We start from the raw sequence: 26,747 nt of genomic DNA, 5'->3' as shown, positions 1-26,747 counted from the left end.
AAATTAATTAATTAAAAAGAAAAATTTTTAATGAAGAAAAAAAGAAAGAGCTAATGGCTAATAATTTTCCAGAAGTGACGGAATTTTCCATAAGTGATTTGCTGCACTTCTTGAATCTGTAGCTTATCATGCTTCTTAAATCCATGGATTCAACCCATACATTCAAAAAGCCCATCACATTCTAAGCAAGGTAAATAAAAAGATATCCATACCTGCTACATCACGGTGAAACTACAAACACGAATTACAAAGAATAAGTAAATCATAAAGGTAACCAGAAAGAAAAGACCAATTACCCTCAAAGGAGCAGTAATTAATGGAACCAACTAACCTCTCAACAACAATTATAGAAATGAGAAGACAGAGGAGTAATAATCACATCGTGCAGAGGAAAAAAAATGACTGTCAACTCAGAAACATCTAGGTGAAACTATCCAACAAGGACAGGGACAAGCATTTTCAAACAAGAATATACTGAGAGTTCGCCAACAATGAGTCTCTCTCTGGAAAATTCTCAACGATGCACCTCAAGCATAAGGAAAATGATTTGTGATGGAGAGTCTAAGTTACAAGAAGAAATAAAGAAAAAATGGTAAATATGCAGGTAAATCCAATATACTTCATCTACGTAAAACACTAATAACAACAATGCCTTGTAGAGTTGAATATATATTAAATATATAAATATATATGCAGATTCTGAGTATATATGTAAAAAATACTAGAAAAAAATAGCAGAATAACAAGAAGAAATCATTGAGGTTCAAATGTCTCACAGTTTTTTGTACTTTTCAAGAGGAGGATAAAGATACTCATTTGTTTAAGGCTTTAATAAGTTAAGAATGCATGTTAAAATTTCCAAGGAAATTACCCAAAGAAGAGAAGCAGAGTATGTAACTTCCAAACTGGTAGAGCATGAGAAAAAAAGAAACAAGAAAATCAATTCAAAAAAAGTAAAAAAGAAAAAAGAAACACAAAATGGCAGTACAAATAGAAAGCCAAAATTGGAATAGTAGGAAAAAAAAATGTACATCAGTAATTACATTAAAATATAAAGTACTAAATATTCCAATTCAAAGACAAGGACTATCAGGCTGGATGAACAAACAAAATGTATCTTTATGCTCTTTACGAATGACATATCTAAAAAACATAAGTATACAAAGAGACTGAAAAACATGAATGGAAAAAGAAATGCCAGTTGAATTCTAATCAAAATAAAGCTGCAGTATTTATTATCAGACAAAATGGATTTGGGGCACAAACTAATTCTACAGATATAAAGAGATGACCACATAATAATAAAAAGTTCAATATACCAAAAAGATATTATAAATATGAATATACCTAGTTACAGAATCTCAAAATAGAAAAAGTGAAAAGTTACAGAGCTTCAACAAGAAGTTTATAAATCCACCAACACAAAGAGACTGCAACATTCCTACAAATTAATATTTAGATAAACTATCATATAGTGTACTCTGCAGTTGTTGAATACAGTATCTACATAGTATCTACCAGAGCAGCAGTGCTTCTCAAACTTTAATGTTCATAAGCATTAATTAACTGGGGATCTTGTTAAAACACACACTCTGTCACAGTAGGTCAGGAATGCAGCCTGAGATTCTGTATTTTTAACAAGCACCTGGGGGATATCAGTGCTGCTCATCCTCAGATAGCATTATGCCACAGAGCAAGTCTCATCAAATCACGAAGAATTCGTATTAAACTACTTTCTCCAGCAACAAAGCAATCAAGAAACAATAACTAGAAAAAAACCCATGCTTAGAAATTAAATACTCTTAAATTAACTCAAGGAATAATCCAGACTCCAAATCAGAAAATATAAGTGGAGGATTTTTTTTAAAAAATCAAAACTGGCATGATGCAGCTAAAGTAATAAACAGAGGGGAAATTATATCCTTGAATCCTTATATTTGAAAAGAAAGGTTAAAATTAAAGAGATAGGCATCAACAGTTTTTTGTTTTGTTTTGTTTTGTTTTTTTGGGCGGTACTCGGGCCTCTCACTGTTGTGGCCTCTCCCGTTGCAGAGCACAGGCTCCGGACGCGCAGGCTCAGCGGCCATGGCTCACGGGCCCAGCCGCTCCACGGCATGTGGGATCTGCCCGGACCGGGGAACAAACCTGTGTCCCCTGCAGCGGCAGGCAGACTCTCAACCACTGCACCACCAGGAAAGACCCAACATTTTTTTTTAATTAGGAAAAATACAAAAATAAACCCAACAAAATAGAGCAAAGAGAATAACAATCATGAAAGAGATTTTAATAAATCAGGAAATAAACATAAAATTAAGAATGTTGACATTCCCAAAAATTAGTATTTGGAAATGTTCTCTCCATCTCCCTCTTCTCTGCTGCAAAGCTCTCAGCTCTTTCAGATAAGGCTGCCTCCCTATTATAGGCTTTTTTTTTGCGGGGGGGGCCTGTTGACCCCTATTTGGACTCAGACAGTGGTCTGATATACTTCCCAGCTATAATGCAGTGTCCACGTCACTCTCTGTTTCTACTATCCTGATACCCTGTATCTACCCTTAAAAAAGATATCTTAGTTATAATTAAATAATTATCTGTAATTATTTAATTTCTGTGCACCTTACAAGCTTGCAAGACTCATGAAGGCAGGTATCTTGTACGTCGAGAGTTTAACTAAGCTACTCCACCATATTGCTGCCTCGACACCCATTTTGTTTGGCCGAGTGGCCTGCAGAGACCTTAAACTGCCACTAGCCCTCTTGGGCAAGCACACTCTCTAGATAACTGCCCACAGAGTCACAAGCAAATTTAAGTTCTTAATATGACTTCTCCAACAGCCCTTGTGATGGGCAGTCTCCCCCACCCCCCAGGGCCTTCTCTTTTTGTACCCCTTTGATAAGACCCCCATGGAGTTTACTATTCCCTGTCGTTTGGTATGAACCGCCCAATCCAGACTTAGCCCTGGAACCCCTGAAACCTCCACCTTGGGACCCTAATAAAAGCATAGGCCCTGGATTCTTTCACACCCTCCGTCTGCACTCTATCTTGACCTTCTGATGTGGCCCCACAAGGCATGCCATGTACTTCCTCCAGGACCTGTGGGTAATAAACTTCTTCATTTCAGTTTCTCTTGCCGTCTGTTGCTGAATGCAACTCATCATGAGGCAGCCTGTGCTCTACTTGACAAATGTTAATTTAACAAATTCATAGCATAGTCTATCCTGTTTGTTTTCCATTGTTCCCCCTGGACTTGGTACACAATAAATACTTATTGAATTGGGGGGGGGGGGGACACAACCAAAAGGAAGTAGAAAGTAAATAGTCTCATGCCCTGACTTCAAACAAAATGGCTGGTAACCAAATGAGAATCTAATCTATCTTTAAAAATTTAGGAGAAATGAAATTCTTAAATTTCATCAAACATTCCATCAAAACAAAGTATATGTGTTTAGATCATAAGACCAAGGATTAAAATACTATAGAATGTTCCTTTAGGAACCTAACAGGTTGATAAAATCAATAACTGTTTATTCACTAGACAAATGAACAATTCTATCAGCAAAAATTTTCTTTTGTTTTACTTGCTGTATGTTCATAAATGTCAAGGGAATAGTTGAAGAAGAAAATAACAGTTTATTTAGCTGGGTAAAGGGTTTCATAATAACCAAACTGCATGTGAAATTTTATTACAATATTTTGTCAGCTCTGTGATGTCTGACAAATTAAATTAAAATTTCTATCCAAATTAGCTGAATCACCTTTTACCCACTTTCCTTTATTTTGACCTCAGACGTGATAGATACAAAATAATCAAAACCTTCATGTCAGGCAGACAAACTTTCTGTAGCATTAAGATTAGGTAAAAATATCACTATGTATTTACAGTTCTAAAATATATTCCTAAGCATCTTTCTGTTCTAATTTCTAAGTACTTTAAGCAATCTCTGTTTCATTTACCCTAAAATTATTTGGCCATTATTAAAGGTACATTATCCAAAACAATCTATCTGAGGAGGTCCACAACAAAATTAGTCTTTATCACATTCAATTCAAGAAAACAAACCTCAAAAGATTTTTCAATTATAATTTAAATGAAGGAAATTTTTTTCACAATGAAAGTATTAAAAATATTTGGATCCTCACCTCAGCAATGCTTTAATTAGAAAGAAAAATTAACAAATATGGGCTGTATCACATAAATTAATTGTGGAAATCAGAGTGGGATTAATACTTTGATAAGACACAATAATGATGCCCAAATCATGCACAATTTTTTAACTGCAATGAGTTTCTACAACTTATTCAAGATAATATCCTAATAACAGGCACAACCTGTAGTTCTCAATGTAGAGAATAATACAAATATTCAGGGAAACATTATAATAACAGGTCAAAATTACAATCTCTAAAATTATAGTCAAATAATGTTTTATACTTTGGTATTCAGGAATCCACAAGAATGAAAAAATCCCAAACACTTCTAAACTTTAAAATCAAATTCCACAAATAGCCAACATTTACTAAGTATTCACTGTAGCCCAGCCCTCTGGGTGCCACTTAAAGAAAGGGGCTAAGAGAGCTCAGAGTGGGAAAAAACTCCCACTCTGAGCTTCTAAATGAAGTCATTTAGAAAAGACATGATAGTGGCTTTGACTGGAGTAGTAACTAGGGAAGCAGAGAGAAGTGAAAAGATCCCCAAGTTTAATTAAACTTAGAACCTACAGTATTTGCTGATGGGTGGGTTGTGGATCAGAAAACCACAACGAGGGAACAGGAACAGAGAAGGAACAGAAGTTTCAAAAATCTCAGGAAATCATGGTACTCCCTAAAGAGGAAGGACCAGAAACTCAACGTCTACAGAACAGAATAGCACAGAGAGTTGGAGACTCTATTCCAGAACATCAAACACCCAAACTTCAAAAAGAAGGAAGAAGTGCTCGAAAACAACCTGAGTGAGCACAAAGTACGCATATTAGCAATAGTGTTCATGAGAGACAACAGTCCAGAGACATCGAGCCAAGTGTACAGCAGGGCACATCTGGCAGAACCTCTGGTTATGCTGGTCCTATTGTCCTGTCAGTGTCATGTTCCCACGGGCCCCTGAATCCTCAGTTTGGCCATTTGAGAATTCCCACAGTAGAAGATTTTACTGTTTCCAGCTAGAGCTAGGCCTAGGAGTCTAAAACAAGAATCTCAGAGGTAAAGCTGTAAAGGGGGAGAGGGACATAGGCAGCTCTGTTAGCTTCAGGTCTGGCCTTTGCCTCTGACCTCCATTCAGAGAATTTAAGTCAGAAATTTTTCCTAGTCACATACTGCACCATTCATCCACAGTTCCCTGATCTAAAGTCTACTTCCCACTCTTTACCCCATGCCATCCTGAGTGAACAAACAGGGTGATGATGACTTCTGCCCTTTGGCAGATTCAGGCATGGGGCTCGCTATGAACTGGTCTTAAGCCTAGCTCGCTGACCAAAACACGGAGCCCTCATCCTCGTGAAGAACAAGAATCCCATGACTCCAAAGGGATGCTGACACTCTAGACATCAGATTTTAGACTAGGACCTGAATTACAGAACAGTTTGTCAACTGAGACCTCTTACTGATCCTTTAAAGATATTGTGAGAACAGTATATATGTTCATGAGATTCCTTCGTGTTTTTATGTGCAGTGGTAGTCTGTTAATTTTCCAGGTGTATGGTATTCTATTATATAAATATACCCCAAAATATTAAACTTTCTACTTTTGATTGACATTTGGGTTGTTTCTAGTTTAGGCTATTATAAACAATGTTCCAATAAACATTATTTGACACATTAAAAAATACAATATGACAACTAAAGAGTATTTCAACCTACCATGCTGATTTGGTCATAGTCAGCTAAAGATTTTATTTTCAACATACTCATAAAATTAGCATCACCTTCAATGTCACCAACATTGTCTTATGTGTGACCATATTAATATAAAATATGACATTATTTAGAGTTAGAGAACATGTTTGTCCTGTGCTCATTTTAGTAAAATTAATAAATGAACTATTTGTTAATTTTAACTGATCTTTCCATTAAGTCACAGGAACAATATACTATTATCATCTAAATTAAAATAGCTTCACAGAAAATACATACAAAAATATTCCCTGTAGGGTTACTTGTAACAGCAAAAAACCGGGAGTAAAATAACTAGTTACATGAATAATGATACATCCATGCAAAAGAGTGCTATGCAACCAGTAAAATGAATCTGAAAGATCTAGAAGTACTCCTGTAGCAACATCTACTAGGGTGGGGAAAAAGCAAGAGGCGTTAGCATGTATATACAGTATACTATGATTTGTGTAAAAAGAAGAGGAGGATACATTCACATTTTTATATGCCTGGAAGAAATCTGGAGGGTTACAGAAGAAAATGAAAACAAGTTTTATCAGGGGAGTAGGACTAGTGGACTAGGGGAATGGGACTAGGGGACTAGGATAAAAGAGAAATGTTCACTGTATACCTTTAATATTATTTCCCTTTTCTTTCATGCCTTTTGTACTACATGTGAGTATGTCTGCCTGGCTGTCAGAAACAATAAAAAGTATATTTTCTGAGGCCAAAGAAGCATAATTCAGAAGGGCAGCGATACAGAAATTTATATATTGTTATAAGAACATTTGACAATGACTTACACTGTTACTGAGCAAGACAGAGCCTAAGTTTTTGGTGGTGGTCGTGGTGTTGGCTAACTCAGCACTGTGATCATCAAGAATCAGAGCACTACCTTCATCTTATAGAAAAAAGATTCACGGCCAAGACTTCATCATTTTTAATAATGTGCAAAAATCTCTACAAAGCTCTATTTTAAAAAGTTGTACCTGTATTCTATAATATTCTAAAAATCAAACCATTGTCTTTTTAATAAGCAAGTTCAGAATCAGATAAAAGAGATAGACTGTACCATAAAACACCAGAAAAAAATGAGTTTAAACAGTAATTGATAATAATTAAAATACATAGAAAAGGACCAAGTTTCTCTTCAGTTCTACAGTTCTTCACAGTAACATTTGTGTTCTATGTTTACAGCTATGTTTTTAGACTAAATGTAATTTATTAGATTAGTACTGTGTCAGTTTGACCATGCAGTTAAAATGAGGTACCATGATTCACCTAGTGGAAGCTACTCATATTACAGACATTGTAATCAGAAAAAATTTTACAAATAAACTTGGAACTCAAAATCTGGAAGAATGCTTAGATATCGTCTAGCCCTTCAATTTACAGGTTAAATAATTGAATTTCAGAGAAGTTACACAGTTAGTTGAAGGCGAAAAGCAGAACTCCTCATTCCATAGCCAGAGATATTTGACTGTAAACCACATTACAAACCTAATCTTCAAAGTCATAATAAATACCACTAACATATTTCCTATTATATGCATTAATGAAGACAGAAATTGTCATAAATTACTGAAAACCCACATAAGGACTGATACTTACATGTACAGCCATAACTCACAGCTTTATAGAAGTTACCGTCTTAGTCATCATTTATAAAAACTGGCTCCAGAAAAAATAAAGGTGAGTTAAAAATCTGGGAGGTAAGAAAAAAATACAAGAAGTAGCAAAAGCAGCTATCTGGCAATCTTCCATTCAAATACCCAGTGTGACAATATTACAAAATTATTAGACTACAATGGAAATCCAGTTTATGTCCTGGCAAAAAATGTCCAACGTGGATACAAAGTAGAAGCGACAAAAGTTTTCAAACATTACCTATACTGCCTATTATAATACAGTATGTGAATATGGAGTAAGTCACCTTCAAATTTTACCTCAAATATAGATCAGACCAATGAATTCAGTTAAGGTTTACTACCCCTATGTGCAAACCACAGATTAATCTGAAAAAAAAAAAAAAATCACAATTTTTTCTCAAACAAAAATGTGTGGACTCAGGTTCTGAGCTCTTATAGATGTGTAACAGATTCTACTGGAAAAACAGGGTTAGCAAGGAGAGTAATGGGATATTAACAAAATGGCCGGTTTGTTGTCCTAGGTTTTCCTGGCCAGGAGAATGGAGAATGGAAAAACTGAACCATGAAATCAAAAAGGCATCTGTCTTCCAGGTTTCTCTCTGCCAATGTCTTGAGAAAAATGTTTGAACTTTCCTGTTGGCTTTGTATGCAAATAGCTCCAGATGCAAAGTGAACCACATGTAAGTTATTTGGTTCAACATCTGCTGGTCCAGTTCCCATTATCCCTTCTAAAGGGTCGGCTTGTGAAAAGACAGTTTAGTTTGCCCTCTATATAAGCTGTTTTGAAGGAGCTAATTTGGATTAAAGTATCTATCTGGACCACTTGTTTTTCCCTTTGATGGTCAATGCAGTCTAATGTGGTCTGTGTAGTGCTGCAAGGAACTTAGAAACATATTGGAAAGGACAATATTCAAGGTTTTGCCTCCCACCTCGCCTTCTAGGCAATTTATATTTATACAGTTTAAAGTAAAAAGTGAACAGTCATTTGCCTCTAAAACAGCACCACCCACACTGTACACAATGGCAACATGACAACACTTTCTGACCTAATATACTTTTCATGCAACCTCTATCACAGATTTCAAACTAAAGTTATTGATAAAAGCACTTGCTAGTATTAACATTACATTTCAGGAGACACCTTGTCATTTGAGATGACACATTTCATACAGTATCACAAAAGTAGCATAAGTTGGTCCACAGCACATGGCACTTAAGTGTCTGATACACAGTATATTTTCAAACATGTGATAAATGAGTGAATTAGTTAATGAACAAACAAGCAAATAATTAATTTAAATAAATATCATGGATTCTGAAACTTTGAGTCTGCTGCAATCAGAAAACATAATCAAAAATGTACTAAAGCCAAACTAAGACTAACAGTCTAATGTTCTTAGAACTTGTAAGGTCAAGTAAAGATAGAGTCCTTCCTTCAAAAGGGTATGGTAGGAAAGATAACTTGCACTGGAAGGTAAAAGTGGAGAAAAAGGAAGAAATGAGAATATCTATCTATCTATTTATGTCTACATTCTGATATATATATATATATATATATATATACATTTGCATTTGTATGTATATAAACATGTGTATATCAGAAGATAGACATTCATTTCGAAAAGTTAGTTTCCTAAAAGGCAGAGTATTACCAGTCTTATAAAAATTTACAAAAGATAGTTAATTGTTTGAGAATGATTTTGAAAAAACAAGAGATTTCTTAGCCAAAAAAAAAATTTTTTTCTATAGTTCTATAGTTCTATAAGAACTATAGAATATAGTTCTATATTAGAACTATATTATAAATATAGTTCTATAAGAAGCAAGTTCAAAAACTTCCTGATATCTCATGCTATGAAAAATCTGGAATGATTTTTCTTTGGGAAAAATGTTTAGAAGAATAATATTTTAAAAAGGAGGTAAAACAACTGGATACTATTATTGCTGCTTCTAGACTCCTAATATTTTGAACTAAAACTTAGTCTAACTTCTGCTGTCCTCTACTGTTATCTGCCTATACACTGTAGGACCAGGGAAAAAATTAGAAAAAAATAGCAAAATAGCTGTTCTCTCTTTCTGAGAATCTGTGACTACTCTTACTAACCATTATCCCCAGGTTATTTGTCTGAATTGGGAATGACCAGGAAAGTTAACTGAGCCCAAGAGGAAATAGCTTCTTAGCCATCTTTGAATAATTAAGATTTCCAAGATTACTATAATTTTTAAAGAAAGCTTAAGTTTGCCTTCCTCTAACTTGTGATTAAAAAACTGTTTAAATACCCTCAAAGAATTAAAATAAGCAAAAAGAGTTACTTGAAAGTAAATCTGCTCTATTAATTATCAAGAAACAATTACTGATTAGCAAGGCACAATGCTATACTTAGGTACTTTTGATTAAAAAATGTTTAAAACTTGGTCTCTGCCCTCCAAGGCTTAGACTAAAGTAGACATTCAGAGATGGAAGTCATACTGATAAAATCATATCTTTAAAAATACAAATTAGTACACCAATGTTCATAGCAGCATTATTTACAATGGCCAAAGGAAGCAACCCAAGTGTCCACGGACGAATGAACAGATAAAGAAAATGTGGTCTGTACATACAATACTATTCAGGCTAGGAAAGGCAGGAAATTCTGACACATGCTACAACATGGATGAAGCTTGAGAATATCATGCTAAGTAAAATAAACCAATCACAAAAAGAAAAATACTGGATGATTCTATTTATATGAGCTATCCAGAGTAGTCAAATTCATAGAGGTAGAAAGTAGAATGATAGTTGCCAGGGACTGAGGGGAGGGGGAATTGGATAGTTATTGTTTAATGGCTACAGAGTTTCAGTTTTACAAATGAAAAAGTTCTAGAGATTAGTTGCACAACAATGTGAATATAATTAAAAATACTGAATTGTACACTTAAAACTGATTAATATGGTGGGGGGGTGGGATATATGGGAGATTGGGATTGACTATATATAAAATACTATACATATAATACATATATTTATATACTATATATAAAATACTCTATCATATATAAAATAGATAACTAATAAGGACCTACAGTATAGCACAGAGAACTCTATTCAATACTGTGTAATGACCTATATGGGAAAAGAATCTAAAAAGGAGTGGATATGTGGATATGTATAACTGACTCACTTAGCTGTACAGCAGAAACTAATATAACATTGTAAATAAACTGTACTCCAATAAAAAATTTAATAAAAAACTAATTAATATGGTAAATTTTATGTTATACGTATTTTACCACAATTTTAAACAAATACAAATTGGCATAAGCTAAGTGCCAAGCAAATGGTGCAGAAAAAAATGATACAGTAGCTCAGAAGGAGGAGCAATTATGAGATATGGAACAAACAGTGAAAACACTATGTTTTTTCTTAAAGGAAAAAATAAGACTCAATTAAGCAGACAGGAGTTGAGGGAAGGTGTGACAACCAGAAGCAATGGCAAACAGATAGGAACAGACATCATCTAGAAACAATGTAGATCACAGTTTGGCTCACAGGGTTCCAACAATAGCCATGGAGACAAGCTAGAGGGTAAGGCTATGAAATAGGGAGGAAAATGACTGAGGCAATTCTTCTCATTGAGTAGCTTTCACTGAAATGAAATAATAATCATCACACTTTTATTGAGAGTAAAGGCAAGAGGAAAAAAGGAGATTCATAATTTCGTATTCATTCATCACTTACATTCTCCAACTCCTTTGATAAAGGAAGTGTAGAGACACATATCATAAGTTAGATGCCACACCTCTGATGAGGGAGGGGCCTAGAGATAATAATTTGTGTAAAGAACCAAGCTGAGTGTTTCACTTATTCTGATTGGCAATTTTTTAATTTCATTATCAGCATTGAATATAATCTGGTATTTTAAAAGTTCCCACTACATAAATGATGCTAATATTACAGAAAAATGCACGTCCCAAGGTACCTCAATTCATTAACAGTATTGAAGGCTAAAAACAGACATTTTGAGAGACAAATTATCCCAGTTGCTATTATGAAATCATCCTCCAACTAACCACCAGCCCTAAAGCAGGATAATCACGAGGCACACTAAGCCACTACACTCCGTACTTAACACAATCTTTTATCCTAACCCCAAGAATGAACATTTCTATTCTCCCCAAAGCACTTTAAAAATTTAAACCAAATGTTTCTGAATAATCTTCTTGGATTTTATGCTGTGGTAAAATTTGGTTAATAGTCATCTCTTAAAAATATTTTTCATATAGATTACAGACAGCTAGAGTATAGGTAGCAAAACAGACAAAAGGAGAATACTAGTCTTCTTAAACTGGAAAGAATCTGCTTTAGATCTCTTAAAGAGTTCCTATCTTTTCTGGATTTAGTGCGGAAATGATTAAATTGTTACGCTAATCAGCTTGTGCACATCACTCTTATCTAAACAATTTCAAAATACCTGAATCAGAGGCAGAATCCAGCAGCCAGAGGAAGACAAACTATATTCAACAAAGGAGAAAGATTGCTTTCGTTGAGCAATCACCTAACATGCCACTAATTTCAGCTCTTGGCCAGATTTGTTTTCCTTCACTTCTGCAAGTCACTGAGGAAGTCCAAAAAGAGTACTTTCTTCAGGTCTGATTTTTTCAGTGAGGGAGAGACTCTGTGTGTGTGTGTGTGTGTGTGTGTGTGTGTGTGTGTGTGTGTGTGTGTGTGTGTGTGTGTGTGTACACTAGAGGGGTTATTCTTTAATTCTAGTTCATTAGGCTTTGAGGACTTGACGTACAAATAGACAGATATATAGAGATGTGACATATAATAATAAGTTGCTCACAATATACAATACTTTAATACATTGCCACAATAACTATAGAAAAACAAACACTCCTCCTGCTTTCATGCAAAGTAAAGAAGTCCAATCTGGCTTCAACTTCTACTCTGCTGAAACCATTTCCTTCAATGACATTTAGGACTGTCTGTGGGTTTTTCTCAGTCTCAAATCTCACTGACCTCCCTACAGCCTTTGACATCAGCAACCATGCCTTCTTTGAAATGTTCTACTCCTTATGTCTGTGTTGCACTAGCCCCTACTCTCCTTATCTCTCAAGTCTCTGGTCTCTTTTTCTTCCTCCTGTTCTCTAACTATGGACATCCAAATTCCTCTACTTAAGGCTATTCTCTCTACATGTTGTTTCCCCCAGTGATCTCCTACAACTTCAACTGTCATATCAATGGAAAAACTCCCAAACGGAGAACTCCAGCCCACCTTTCTCTGAACTCTAGGTACTTTAAATAGTCATGTCTAAGACAAATTCATTAAGGCCTCATACTGCCCCAAACCAACTCCTTTAAATTCTCTGTTTCTGTTCATGGTAATACCATCCTTCCAGAACCGAGGCTCGTAACCTTAAAAATCAATTTTGATTCCTCCTTCACCCTCACAGCCAGTCAGTCAGATAGTCCTGCTGATGCTTTTTTCAAAAAACAAAGTTACTGAAAATAAACAAGAAAGTATTTCATTTTTATTTCATGATAGAACATGAAAGTATAAATTTCACTCCTAAACACAGTGATCTGTATCAAACTCCAAAACTTTTTATAAACTGTCATTTCATCATCTGTATGACAGGAATAATGCAGTTGCCCTACCTACAATAAACGAAACATAATAGCACACTGAAAATCCTAAACCATCATATAAATATCACTATCTCAAGTCTTCCTATCCACTCCCATTGTCACCCTAGTCTAGTCATTTATTCAGATACTTATTCACTCATTCATGTATTCATTCGTTTTTCTTTATTCTTTCTACAAAATTTACTGAGGGCCAACTACAAGCCAGGCACTATGTTCAGCATTTAAGACATAACAATCGGAAAAACAGACATGGTACCTTACAAAAGTTAGTCTAACATGAAAGCCAGAAAATAGGTGCACATAGATGTGAGAAGGCTGTCTGGGAAGGCTTCTCAGAAAAAGAAACATTAAAGTAAGAAACGACACATAAAACAAACATGAGTTTATATGATAAGGGAGTGGAAGAGAGTGGCAGTGGGAAGCAAGGTGAGCAATTCTTGGCAAAGGAAACAACACATACAAAGCCTTCAAACAAGAATGAGCATCCTAATGGTGCCATCCTCTTTCCCACATCTACACCTTTATTCCAGGCATTTTTCTCCTTTCAGAATCTTTCCCCATTCCAATCTCTGCCTATTGAAATTATACGCATCCTTCAAAGCCCAGATCAATGATATATACGCAGCTTCAAGGACAGTAGTTGACTCACACCAGGCATGAAGTAACATTTGCTAAACGAATGGATGACAAAATCATCATTCTTCCCAAATCACAAATCTGCTTCATATTACAAATATGTATGTGCCTGCCCTTGAAGTAAAGGACATGTCCCCACAGTGTCTCATGCATAATAAGTGTTGGAAAAATATTTGTAGAATGAATAACTCTAATAATCTAAGATGAGGCAGAGCTGTTGAAGAATGGTATTTTCATCTTCGACTCCTGACTTCACAATGATTGAGCAGAACAAAAAGAAAATGCAAAGTATTATTTAGACAGAATTATATTAATACTGAACATTAGGTCTTCCATAAAATACCTCGCAATAATGGAATTTATTTTTGTATTTAATTTCCTGGATGGCTTAATTCTTAATACTTTTGAATGATTTTCCTGTAGAAAAACTTCTAAATTTAAATACTGTTGGGGATGACAAATCATTTTTATAATATTTTTAGAATATTAAGGAGTCTTTAATTAATGAAATGGACACTCTAAAAAAATTAGTTGGCACCTCACCTTACTAAAACAAAGACAAATTTGGAAATGTCAATTGTACTTTAGTTTTATTTAATGTTCATGATATCTTTTTTGGAATCATGCCTCAAGCCACCATTGCAGAATTTTTTACTCAATCCATAATTTGTTATGGAAAAAACTATGTCAAATTTGGGGCATTCCATTTTTCAGATCAAAGAAGGCAAAGTGAAAAGGCAGGAAAGGGGCTTTCAAAAGAAAGGCAAAAATGCTGAATAAGAAAAAAATATTCCTAGTTACTCTATAGTAGTACCTGTAGGAAAAGCAGCCCAAGGAATGGCAGGAGATGTAGTTTGGGTTTCACCATTTCCACCATCAAAAATCTCTGCAGCCTACAAAACAAATGCAAAATTATTTTAGAAAATCTGAAAAGTATAAATGCTATTTAAGCAATCAAGCCTCCCAATTCTGCAAATGTAATACTCTGTAATACCCCACACATTTTCAAATTTCCTCTGAATACTCAATTGCTTTTCAGTCTTCACTGCTACCACCCCCCACTACTAGAGACTACCCCCAGTGTTTGTGCTCTATATCTTTGAGTAAAACTCTTCCTTCCTTTCTCAAATACACCTCCTGCCAATGAAATTTAATTTCATATACCCTTAATCACATTTTCATTTGTGAACTTTATATCTAAGTATTCTAAACTAACTACCACAGCGTTTACCTATGTAAATAAGAAAAATACACCATTTTTCTTCAAAAGTCTAGAGACTAAATCTTTTTCATTAATTATCACAAGACCAAAAAGAGATCAACCTAAAGAAACAGGATTCATCCATATCCTTGAATAATCTACCAGCTGAACTTACTAGCATTCAACATTTAGAGAATTCCTAAAGCTGACATTTAAATTAAAGCCTCCTATTAAACAGTTTTAAAACTATGAGGCAGTCAATTACTGCATGTTGAGTTTGTGGGTAACAGTGCAGAGTTTTCTCTCTCTTAAGTGTTCAGGTCACAGCAAAATTATCATTGAAAAAAAGAGCCAGAATTTCAACTTGGATGCTGCATTGAGTTGTCAGCCAAGGAGAAGTCAATTGGGGCAATCTGCCACAGGAGCTAAGTGACGTAGAATACAGTAGCTACTCTCCACAAACTATGACAAATTAACATGGTTTATATACCCAAGGATAGAGACCTTCCATATTTCTATAACAGTATACAGAAAGAAAGAACCCTAACAACCGTAATTAAATTGGAATGGCTGGTTAACTTTGTACCTATGTAATATTAAAAGGAACAGATCCGTTGAATACACGTTGAAGTATAACTGTTACTCTAAGGAACATTATCTACTCTTTTTTCTCTGATATAATAAATCAAGTAACATAATAAGATTCAGTAACATAAATAAGATTCAGTCACCCAACAAATCCCAAAATACTAAAGCAAATACAGGAAATATACAAATGTGCTGAACAAAAAACAGTGTTAGATGAAGTGAACAAAACAGGTAAGTTCATATTCTAAATAGCTCCATACTAACAGCTATTAAAGATCAACAGAAGAGAAAATGATCCTAACCTAAACTCACACTATTCTTTCATGATATGGATATATACTTAATATCTCATTTCTCCTATTAACGTCATTAATTACAGTCCCTATCTATAACAATCTCCTTTTCACCAAGTTCCAAACTAGGTAAAGGTCTTTCTTAAAGAAAAAGAAAAAGGCAAAAATCACAGAGCTCACTTGATGGTAGTTCCAGGACTTGAGCTCAGGCATCCTGACTCCTAATCCAGAGATTTTCCTGCAAGACTATACTGGCTCCATAAAAATAACTGGGTTACAAAATATTTCAATAAAACGAACACACACTGAAAAGGATTAAGGAAAAGACTGCTTCTTCAGCTAACAATTTCCTTACAAAGCATCCAACTAAAACCTAAGAGAATAATCCAACAGTGCAAACAATTAGCTCTATAAACCACCAAAAGGCCGTGTACTTAATATACTAAATCAACTCATTACAGGTGTAAGCATGAAAATGTGTGACAGATCTTCAATATTCATCCCTCCTCTCACAAGTATTTCCTAAAAGACATGTATCCCAGCAAAATCATCTGCAATTTCTCAAACCTCTTCTTTACTGCTTCCACAAGTAGTACTTAACTACCTCAATTTAAACCATTCCTATGGTCATGCCCAAGTGTTCAATAACAATAAATCAGTTTTAACTTTCAGAGGGAATATATTTTAATTTTTCTTGATTTCATTTTTTTATTCCAGAGTTATATTCAAAATGATCAAGGATCATGAACACCAATGATAAATAATACATTTAGTATACTCTATTATAATCCCACAAAGTTAAAACAATTACATAAGCAAAATAAGGTAAATAACAGCACATACCTCAAAACCACCAAAATCATCATCATCCATTCTTTAAGTGCACCTGAAAAACAGAAGACATTGAAACAAGCCCACACACAGAGTCATTTATGTCAAAACACTTCTCTCACTTAAAGGTATATATACATTTTGATTTGTTTTTTTTTATTTATAAATTAAAACTATTTCATTTGGGTTAAAAAAATATATTTTAACTATATGCATATGTATTTTTAACACAAAAAGACTGAGGTTTTTTGGCAAAATTAGCCATTCTGGCAAAATTAACAATTTCTGTGACTTTTTCAGCAACCATGTATTTTGCCATTTTATGTTGAGACGCCAGGAGTGGAAAAATATTCTTTTACATTTTAATTTGCTTTTCCCAAATTGGCACTAGGGCTCAATTCAATAATGCTTCCTGCTTTTTGCATCTATTCCTCAGTTGTCTGGCAACATCAGCACAAACTCCAGTTAAGAACAGGACTGTGGTGAATTTTTGGAAATCTGTCCCACACCACAAAGGTTCTTCCCTCGGTTTCATGGCCGAGGTTGATTTAGATTTTCAAAATTGATCAGCATTTTTGAGCTGTGGCCACAACTTCTGGAGCATTTTGATATGTGTATTTTTAGCTGAAACTGCTTTGCACTTTTGGAAAAATGTGGAGCAAGTTACTAGGCTGATCAAGATAAATCAAGTCATGTATTCATGGAGACCAGGAAAGAGAAAAACACAAGCGAATATCCAGAATACCTCTCTTCTTTACCCTTAAAGTATGTAAGAGAGACAAGCAGTGGGATAATACATGCTTTATTTTGTCCTAATGCACATCATAAAAATAAAAGGATAAAACCATGAGTGCATGGGCTTTGGAAAAAAAAAGAAAAAAGAAAGAAAGAAAGAATAAGAAGGAGACGCTTTTATCTAACAAACAGTGAAAGAACTAAAAAACCTGGAAAGGTAAAATGAGTAATAGGTGATATATAGTAAAACAAAAAATAAATTCACAATAAATTGTGAAGTGATACTCTGTTCGATAACTGGTTTCCTTTTCTTTCAAAAGTGAATATATTCAAATATTAATTATAGTTTTCTTGACCCAGTAATACTAAACGGACTTGATTACAGAAAAACAATCTTCTCCAACTTCTAAAAAAAAAAAAAAACAGCTAAGCAAATTAAATCATATGCTAAGCTCTAATTCTAAAGGTATTTTCTAAGGCATTTTGCTTTGAGTTATAAAGCAGTAGTTATCTACAGCCATGCTTTGCCTTGTCACTAAAATTAATACTAATGCCTTCAAAAATAAAACTCAAAGATAGTCAAAGAAAAATAAACAGTAAAAAACAATCTCAAGGATTGCTTTATTTTAATAGGCAAAGAAAATTTATTTTCACAGAAACTCAGTAGGTAATGACACTATAAGGAATATGTAGACAGAAACACATTATAAAAAGGGACTACATTAAATTAATCAGAATATGACACCAGTATTGTCACCATTACCCACAATTTAACAATCTGTTGAAAAATTTTTAAAAGATGTACTTCTCCAAAAATCAAAGCTAAGCAACTCATCCACATACACTTAAAAAATATAAACCAGACTTTCAGAAACTTTTGATGGTGGTTAGTATGAAATGGAATTCACATTAATTCTGTGTTGCAAGCGAATAGAAATCTGTATGTGATTACATTTTTCATGAAGGCATTATGAAAGAAGAGTGATATGGGTACTGAGAATTAACCGAGTCAAACTATAAACACCAAGTTTGTGTTTTCCACATGTGTCCCACGAATCTCAGGAGACAATTAAAAGATATTTTTAGCATCTACAAACACTGTACCCAAATAACATGGTTTCAAAATATTGGAATTTTTAGAGTAATGCTTCTATGTGTTTTCGTAAGTCATATCCCAATAAGTAATTTGTAAGGTGCCAGAAAATTTGAAAACAAAAACAAATACCCATGCCTAACAATCATTTCAGCTTGTTTGCCTGTGGTAATGAACCAAATACCATCAGTTTCCTAAGTACTGATTTAGCTCTACAAAAGAACATATTAGTGACCACGGATGCTTTCCATACCCCAGCAACTATTACACATTAAAATGCAGATTAGTCTTCCTGTACTTTATTTTCAAAGAAATATTAATATATTTTAAAAGACAAATGTGTCCTGAGTTTCTTAAAATACAGTACTAGAGAAATAAACATTATTATTTTAAAGCAATAACCTTTCTCTGAATAATTTAGTTTCAAATTCTGAAATAGTTTCTGTTTCCTTCTGAACATTTTAAAGAGCAGGAGGAGCAAAATTAACAACACTGATTTGTAAAAATCAATTTTACAAAATACAAAAACTAAAAATTAGTTTTTAAAAGGAAATATTACAAATGTGGGCTTCTTTATGGATTTAGCTAGTCCAATACATTGAGAACACTGTTTTGCCTACCGTGCATTTGTAAACCTTTTAGAAGATTTCTCGCATTTAACATTATCCCATTAAACTGCAAATATAACATAGCAATGCCAAATATATCTGTCATCTAAGTTATAGAATCATGAGCCTGGTCAAAAAATTGACAGTTCATGCAGTTCATTCTTTTGTGTCATGGCAGGGGGCAAGATGTATACTTTGTTATGTTGAAAGATTTCATAATATCTAGGTTTAACAATTCTCAGGCTTCTTTACATCTGAATTTAATCTCTTCTGTTGCACTATTATATTAATTCCCTCCTTAACTATCCTCAGTATTCAATATATTGCTGATATTTCACAAGAAAAACATATACACAACACTTAATGTAACATTTTTATTAAGCAACTCTATAGAAGAGATCACTCAAGGTCCTCAAAGAGTTACGACCTGGTGTGGAAGGGAGGGCAGTGTGCAAGAAAAGCATGCAAATATAACATGAAATATAAAAGGGTCTTAACGAAAGAAGAAAAAAAATCCAAGAGGGGAGAAAAAGATTTTCAGAAGGTGAAATGTCTACTTGGAGCACCATGAAATGCTTCAGGTAAAAGGAGGCATCTGAGATTTATTTCAAGAGACTTAGAGAATTTTAAATGGCACATTAAGAACACCCATCTTATTCAAGTCTTTTCCCAACATCTTTTCCTAAAAGATAGCAAGCAAAGATTTGACTGTTTGCTTTCACATAAACACAGGGTCAAAGAGTAGGGAAAATGAAAAAACTGCAAAAAAAAAAAAAAAAAAAAACTGAAAGCAAATACAAGGAAGATGAACCTTACACTACCAGTGGGGAAAATGAGAATCAATCACGTTTACATCACAGAAACCACAAAAGGCTCAAGAATGGTCAACACCGAAAGTTGGGTAAAGATGAGACTCAAAATAAGAGTCACAGTCAGATATATTCCACCATCCCCTCCCAGAATCTGTACAACTGGGCAACTTACAATGCCTCATCACAGAAGAAAACTGAAGGTTTATTCCTTGGACAGGGTAAAACCAAGAAATCTCTGGATTGGAAGACCAGAGACAGGTGACTAAGTCAAAGTTGTATGAAATTTTCAGACGCATTCCTCAGTCTTCTTTCACCACTCGGCAACCAAACTGCCACTTGCCAGGCTTCAGCCTCTGAACAGCAAATTAGAAGATTCTTCTCTGGTGAATCTAATCAGCCCATGAAAAAGAACCTCATCAGAAGTTCCACAAAGAAACAGTTCACTCAGGTAACACTACTTGGACAAACCCTACCCACACACACAGAATTTCCAATTTGCTCCTTATTTCAATAAGAGACAAAGTAAGTATAATGGTTAAAAGAAGGGACTATGGAGTCAGGCTGCCTGGATTCAAATCCTAGCTCTGCCACTTACCTACTGTGTTACATTGTGCAAGTTATTTAACATTTTATGACTCAGTTTCCTCATCTGTCAGATAGGAATAATAACAATGTGGTAACCAATTCCTAAAGTCATTATGAGGGTTAAATAAGTTAAAATAGATGAAGCACTTAGAACAATGTCTGATACACTTTAATCATTATGTAAGTGTATGCTACTTTATTATTAGTATCTAACTCTTAACATATGAGCAGACTGCCAAGGACAATCAAAGATATGAAGAAAGTATCTAATATGAAAAATAGAGACCAAAAAAATGGAATAAACAAAGACTACATAGGAGGGAAATTTTTCTAAAAAATAAAAACTATAACTAATACCTTCAGAGAGTTGAGAACAGAAGGCAGAGCATTCATGAAATAAGAACAAGAAGCTTTAATTTTTTTTTGGGGGGGGAGGGTGTAAAACAAGACCAAGGTCTTGAAAATAAAAATGATTATAGAAATGAAAAACTTCAGGTTGGGTAATAGAGCTGAGAAAATCTCCTTTAAAAAGAAGAGTATAAAAGAAAAAGAAATGGAAAATCAGAGTAAAAATATAAGAAAATTACAAGATCCAGTCTAGAATATGTAATATTTAATTATTAGGAACTCTAGAAAGACAGAACAGAGAAACAAAAGATAAGAAATCATCAACAAAATAATAATAAAAGAAATTTTCTAAAACTAAAGTATACAATTTGCAGATTTAATGGTTCCTCATGTATCTAAGAAAATAGAAGTAAAAACCCACACTAAGTCACAGTAGAGAAAAAGAGAAGATCCTACAAGCTTCTAAAGAGATAAAATAGGTTTTATACAAAGGATAAAGAATATATGTAATGGCATTAGACTTAAGAGCATCACTGGAAGGCAAAAAACAATGAAGAAGTGCTTCTAAAATTGTGAGGGAAATTCTATAGCACAGAACTTTATAATCAGCCAAACCAACAAATAACCAAGTTGAGGGAGGCATAAGGCATATTCACACCAGCAAAGTCTCAAAAAAAAAAAAAAAAATTCCCAAACACTCTATGGAGTAAACCAAGGGAATAAGACATGAGAAAGACATAGGATTAGGAAAAAGGAACTCCAACTAAAGTGAAAGGCAAAGGGAATTCTCCCAGAAAAATGAAGTGAGTTCCCAAGACATCTATGTAACAAGAAGAGAGAGCAACCAGTCTAAATTGGAGCAGAGCGGAAAGCTCCTGGGAGATGTATTCAAGGAAATGAAATTAATAGACTGTCTCTGTTTTACCGTCATAAGAAATATTAAACAACTGGGGGAAAATTTAGGCTTGAATTAGTGATTAGAAAATTAACCAAAAGAAAACAGTGAGAAAATAATGTGTTGGACAGGAAAAGTAAACATTATATACTATATTTTTCAGCTGTGAATAGTATTGACATGGTCATAATAATGTAAACAATGAATAACTAACTGCGCCAAAATTATAACCATATTGGGAAGGTAAGAGAAAGAAGATGAAGGATGTGGTATGAGGCAGCGGGGCTGGTAAAAGACAGTTAAAGCCTCATCTTCCATAATGGAAAGACAATGGATATGAAATTTAAAAATCGAGAAGTAGCAATAATAAACATGTTATTTTGCAATTCACTGGTAAACACTAAAAGAATCAGCTATATATGCTGAACATCTTGCTTCTAGAAAGCAAGAAATGGAGAGGCTGGAAAAGAATAGAGGGCATTAGGAGATGGCTGTGGGTCATAACAAGCCTTTTACAACTTTAAACTGTGGTCACGCATAACTGAATTTTTTTAATGATAGCATAAAACATCATGGCACAATGAATCAACTACCCATTATTTCCATCAAAATACTACTCTGAAAAAGAAAACTCAAGGTAAGTTTTTTTTTCAGAACAAACTATAAAAGAAGGCTTAAATGTTTTAAATTAGCATTTAATCAGTGAATAAATGAAAATGTATCATGTTAGTCTCCTTTATAACATGTTCCCATATTATAAGTATTTATACAAAATGTAAAAGTGTACCTTAGACACCAAAGTTGCTCAAAACAAAATGCAAAAAACACCAAACAGAGAAACAGACAATTTAGGTAACTGACTTCAGAAAATACAATCTCCAAAGATTATCCAGATTATTCAATCAGCCCGAAGTGCCTTACTAGTTAACACTGTCCATTCAGCATTTAATTCAATCTCTATCCCATCTGGAAAACTACTGGCTAAACAACATCCGCATAATCACAATATTTTTCCATTTGAGACTATTTCATGCCATGTTTCCTAGAAGCAACAGACAGGTGATTTTTTTTTCAGACAGTCCGAAGCAAATATAAATTGGTAAGAGGAAACATAACAAAGGAAATACATATAAACACAGACAGACACACACATACCCTTAGTTAAGGTTAAAAATGAACAGCCATTAAGATTGAACTAAAAGGAAAAGTCTAATCATATAAAATCAGAATTTCAAGCTTATCTGTTCAAGGAAATTATTTGTTTACCTGAATTTCCCTAGCTCTTCCAAGGTAATGTAAGGACCATTTCTTAACCTTTCTTTTTACTCCCTACGACCTTGAACTATGTAGCTCCTAGCACATATTAGGAGCTCAAAAAATATTTTTGAATCAATGCTTTTGGAATAAATGACTCAATAAAAGCAAATGAGTTACTAATAGTTCCTCCGTAACTTCCCTTTTCCTCTTATTTCTCCAAGAAAAATACATTGGAGTTTGAGCACTAAAACAGCTCTACCTTTATTAAGGCATGAGCCTGAGAGTCTATATCTTAAAAGAAATTATAGTGCCACACTCCACTCTCTTATCCAATTATTATTGTGCCTAATGATAATTTTGAAACTTCCTATATGAAGCCGAATTGCAGAATTATTACCATACTATAAATAATGCTGCCAATGGCAAAATATATAATCACAAGTTAAAAAAAAATAACTGAGATGTATACTCACTACCTGAAAAATATTCTACTCATAAATGATGAGATAGGAAAACACCCCAACCAGAACTAATTCTAATAACTAAACATTTTCCTTTATGTAATTTTCATCTGTGCTATCAATTAAGTCTTTGTGTTTGCCAACCTTCATTCAGGAAATTTACATGTCCCAGCAGATGAGAAAAAAAGCACTTAGATTGTCCAATTGCTTAATCTACTTTCCAACCTGGTTAATTCTTCTACCTCCTCCAACTCTTTAACAGCAATCTTTCCCTCAGCTGGTGGTCTTCTGACCATATCTCACTCTCAATCTTAACGCTCTACCCAAATTTTCCAGAATTAACCACCTCATTGGGGCCAGTCATATATACCCAACCAAATAATAAATATTTTCATATGGTTATCCTGCTGTCAATTCAAAATTCTCACTCTGTGAATTACACTCCTTCTATCTGGCAAAATCTCAACCCTCAATGAATCTTAAGGGGTACATACATCACCACTTCTCACATTTTAAAAGAGGACAAAGGTCTTCTCTGGATAGAAGGAAACAAGACTAAAGAAATACTATAGTCCCTTTCTCTACCTTCTTTACTTCTAAGAAAAAAAGAAGAAGAATGATGAGAGCAGGACGTCCATATGTTCTCTACAGGTGAGGTTAAAGTAGAGAGGTCAGCATGCATGCACAGTACAAGTTCTTTGGGTTCCTCACTGGGAACTTTGTGCCCATAAACAATATAATCTTCCTCTGGTCCTGCTCCCATAAGAGAAGCTCACCAGAGAAAAACTTCATTTTCTTAGCATGGAGACATGTTTTTTAGCTTACGGGTAAGTTTAATTCAGGAGAGAACTTGTAGGAGACCTCATTTCAGCCTCAGTCCATGCCACAATTACATTAAACTTTTAAGACTAGAGCTACTTTTCTGATTCCTATGACTCTTGGTTCTATGTCTCAATAGCTTCAGAATCTGGAGTGGTTACAAGGCAAGAGATAACAGCTCCCACAAAGAACCACCAACAATATCCAACTGCCTGTCTTCTGCTGAGAAGTATCAAAGGATTCACTATAAAATGCAGGTTTCCCATCTTCATCTGGGTCCACAGTGCAGCCTACCACACCCACTTTTTCTCTAATTGAGCCTCTTTCCCTCATTCTGCGAAGCTATTTCAAAGATTTTCCGCTCTCCTCAAACTTCCAACCTGTCTATTCCTTTCACTAATCAAAGCACATGACCAAGCCTCCTGCTAAACAGAGAAAACAAAAGGCATTTTAAGGGAAGGCCCTTAACTTTTTTCTACCAAAACTTTAGTTACCAGCAGTTATACCCAACTATTCCACTTCATTCTGCTCACAAGAAAAAAGGAATCCCTCCACCTACTTAGGGCTAATTCCTCATCTGTGCTCTGAGACCTGGCTCTCTCAACTATTCCCTCTCTTTATTAAATATTCAACTTTCCCCTTCTATTTGGCTCCTTCCTATTAACACTGAAACATGTTCCGTGTCCTACATCTTTAAAAATGAAACAAAACAAAAACAAAAGCAAAACCATCCTCAACTACATTCTTCTCCAACCACAGCCCTCTCCTTTTCACAACTCAACATCATAGATGCTCTATTCTTACAGCCCATGCCTGCAACCAATTACCTCCTTTTCACTAAATGCAAAAAGACACTTTCAATTCCTTGTCTTATTTGAACACTAACAGCATTTGACCAGGCTTTCCTTCTCAAAACACTCTCAATCCGTGGTTTGCAAAACAACCATACTTCTTCCCTCTTTCTTCCTATTTCTCTGACTGCTTCTTCCCAATCCCCCTTACAGGTTCTTCTTCTACCTACCCTTTAAATGTTAGTGTTCTAAGTGCTCCAGTCTAGCCCCTCTTTTTAACCTCATTTCAAATAAACTCTCTAGATTACCTCATTCATTCCTTCAGATTCATTTACAAACAAGTTACGGAATCTCTAGTTCAGATCCATCTCCTGAGCTTCAGATCCATAAACCCAACAGACAATTGACTAGTTTCTCTTTCATCTAACAGGTACTTCAAATTCAATACAATCAAAACTGAACTCAAGATCTCTTCCATCAACCTCAAATTAACTCTTCCTCTAGGATTCCTTCACCCAGTGATTGGTACTGCCATCTACAACACAGTTGACCAAGACAAAAACCTGGAGTCATCCTTGCGTCCTCCTTCTCTCACTCCACACACCCAATCAGTCACCAAATCCTATGTCCTAAATACTTCTAGAATGCATGTACTCAATCACCAATACTTTCATCCTAGTTAAGGCACCTTTATCTTTCATCTGCTTTATAGTATCAGCCTTCAAAATAGTTCTCTGCTTCCAGTTTGCTCCTTTCTATTCCATCCTCCACTCCACTGCCCAAGTGATTCTTCTAAAGACTCACCTATTTAAAATTCTTCAAGGGCTCCTTATCATTTTTTGGATGCAGTGAAAATTCTTAACACGAACTAACGAATCTGTGTAACCTAGCTGTTCCTACCATCCTCATCTGTAGCATATCCATATACTGCAATCATTATTATTACTGTATTATAAGATACCCTAAATATATTATTCTATGGCTAAAATAAACTTCCTTTCTTCTTCACAAAAGACTTTCTATTCTAAATCTGTTATTTTCGGTCAATAGTATTATCATTCTCTAATCTATCCAGAATGCAGAAACTACGTGTTACCTTTTACACTTTACACTAGAGCCAGGTATGTCATTCAGTCCTGTATTAGTTTCCTCGCTCCTCTTTCCTTTCTCCTCTGGTGACCATCCCTGTGATTCAAATATCTATCACTATTTCTGGAAAATTATCAGAACTTACTTTCAGTCGCTTTGCTCTTCAATCCGTTCATCACACTGGGTAACTCTTTCTAAAACAATTAAGTTTTAAACTAAAACTATCATCATATCAATCTCAACTCCAAATCTTTCAAAACAAGAATGACAAATCCATGCCTCTATGGGACACAAACTTTGGAGCCTCACCATGTAAGCACAGCAAACATGAACACAAAGTTGTGAATTGCATTGGCACTAATGATTAGAAGTAAAAATGTATCCTGTAAAAAAGCCTACAACTACATCACAATATTAAGGCAATATTATGAGGGTACTCTACACACAAGCAATAGAGAAAAGTGTTAGTTAACAACACAGTAAAATCAGTGTTGACAACTTTATAAAGTGCAGATCACAAATGTAATTTTCTCTAATAAAGTGTTTCATATCTTTCATA

General features: G+C 34.6%; 1 protein-coding gene across 11 annotated transcripts in view; it reads right to left on the bottom strand.

Annotated features, from left to right (window-relative positions):
- The window catches only part of CCDC91 (coiled-coil domain containing 91), a 416,368-nt gene that overhangs the window by 300,258 nt on the left and 89,363 nt on the right, over positions 1-26,747 (bottom strand). For all 11 annotated transcript variants that reach the window (XR_009521176.1, XM_060024524.1, XM_060024515.1 and 8 more), the window contains 2 exons: positions 16,708-16,750; positions 14,597-14,675 (listed from right to left, as the gene is read on the bottom strand). Coding sequence is in view for 10 of the 11 variants with exons in the window: in XM_060024524.1 (XP_059880507.1) it covers positions 14,597-14,675; positions 16,708-16,737 (109 nt within the window). In the remaining variant the exon portion in view is untranslated. The remainder of the gene's footprint in view (positions 1-14,596; positions 14,676-16,707; positions 16,751-26,747) is intronic.

This window comes from Delphinus delphis, chromosome 11 (assembly GCF_949987515.2).
Source record: "Delphinus delphis chromosome 11, mDelDel1.2, whole genome shotgun sequence".
NCBI lineage: Eukaryota > Metazoa > Chordata > Mammalia > Artiodactyla > Delphinidae > Delphinus > Delphinus delphis.
The sequence above is the reverse complement of the archived record's forward strand: the minus strand, read 5'-3'. Positions and strand labels throughout refer to the sequence as shown.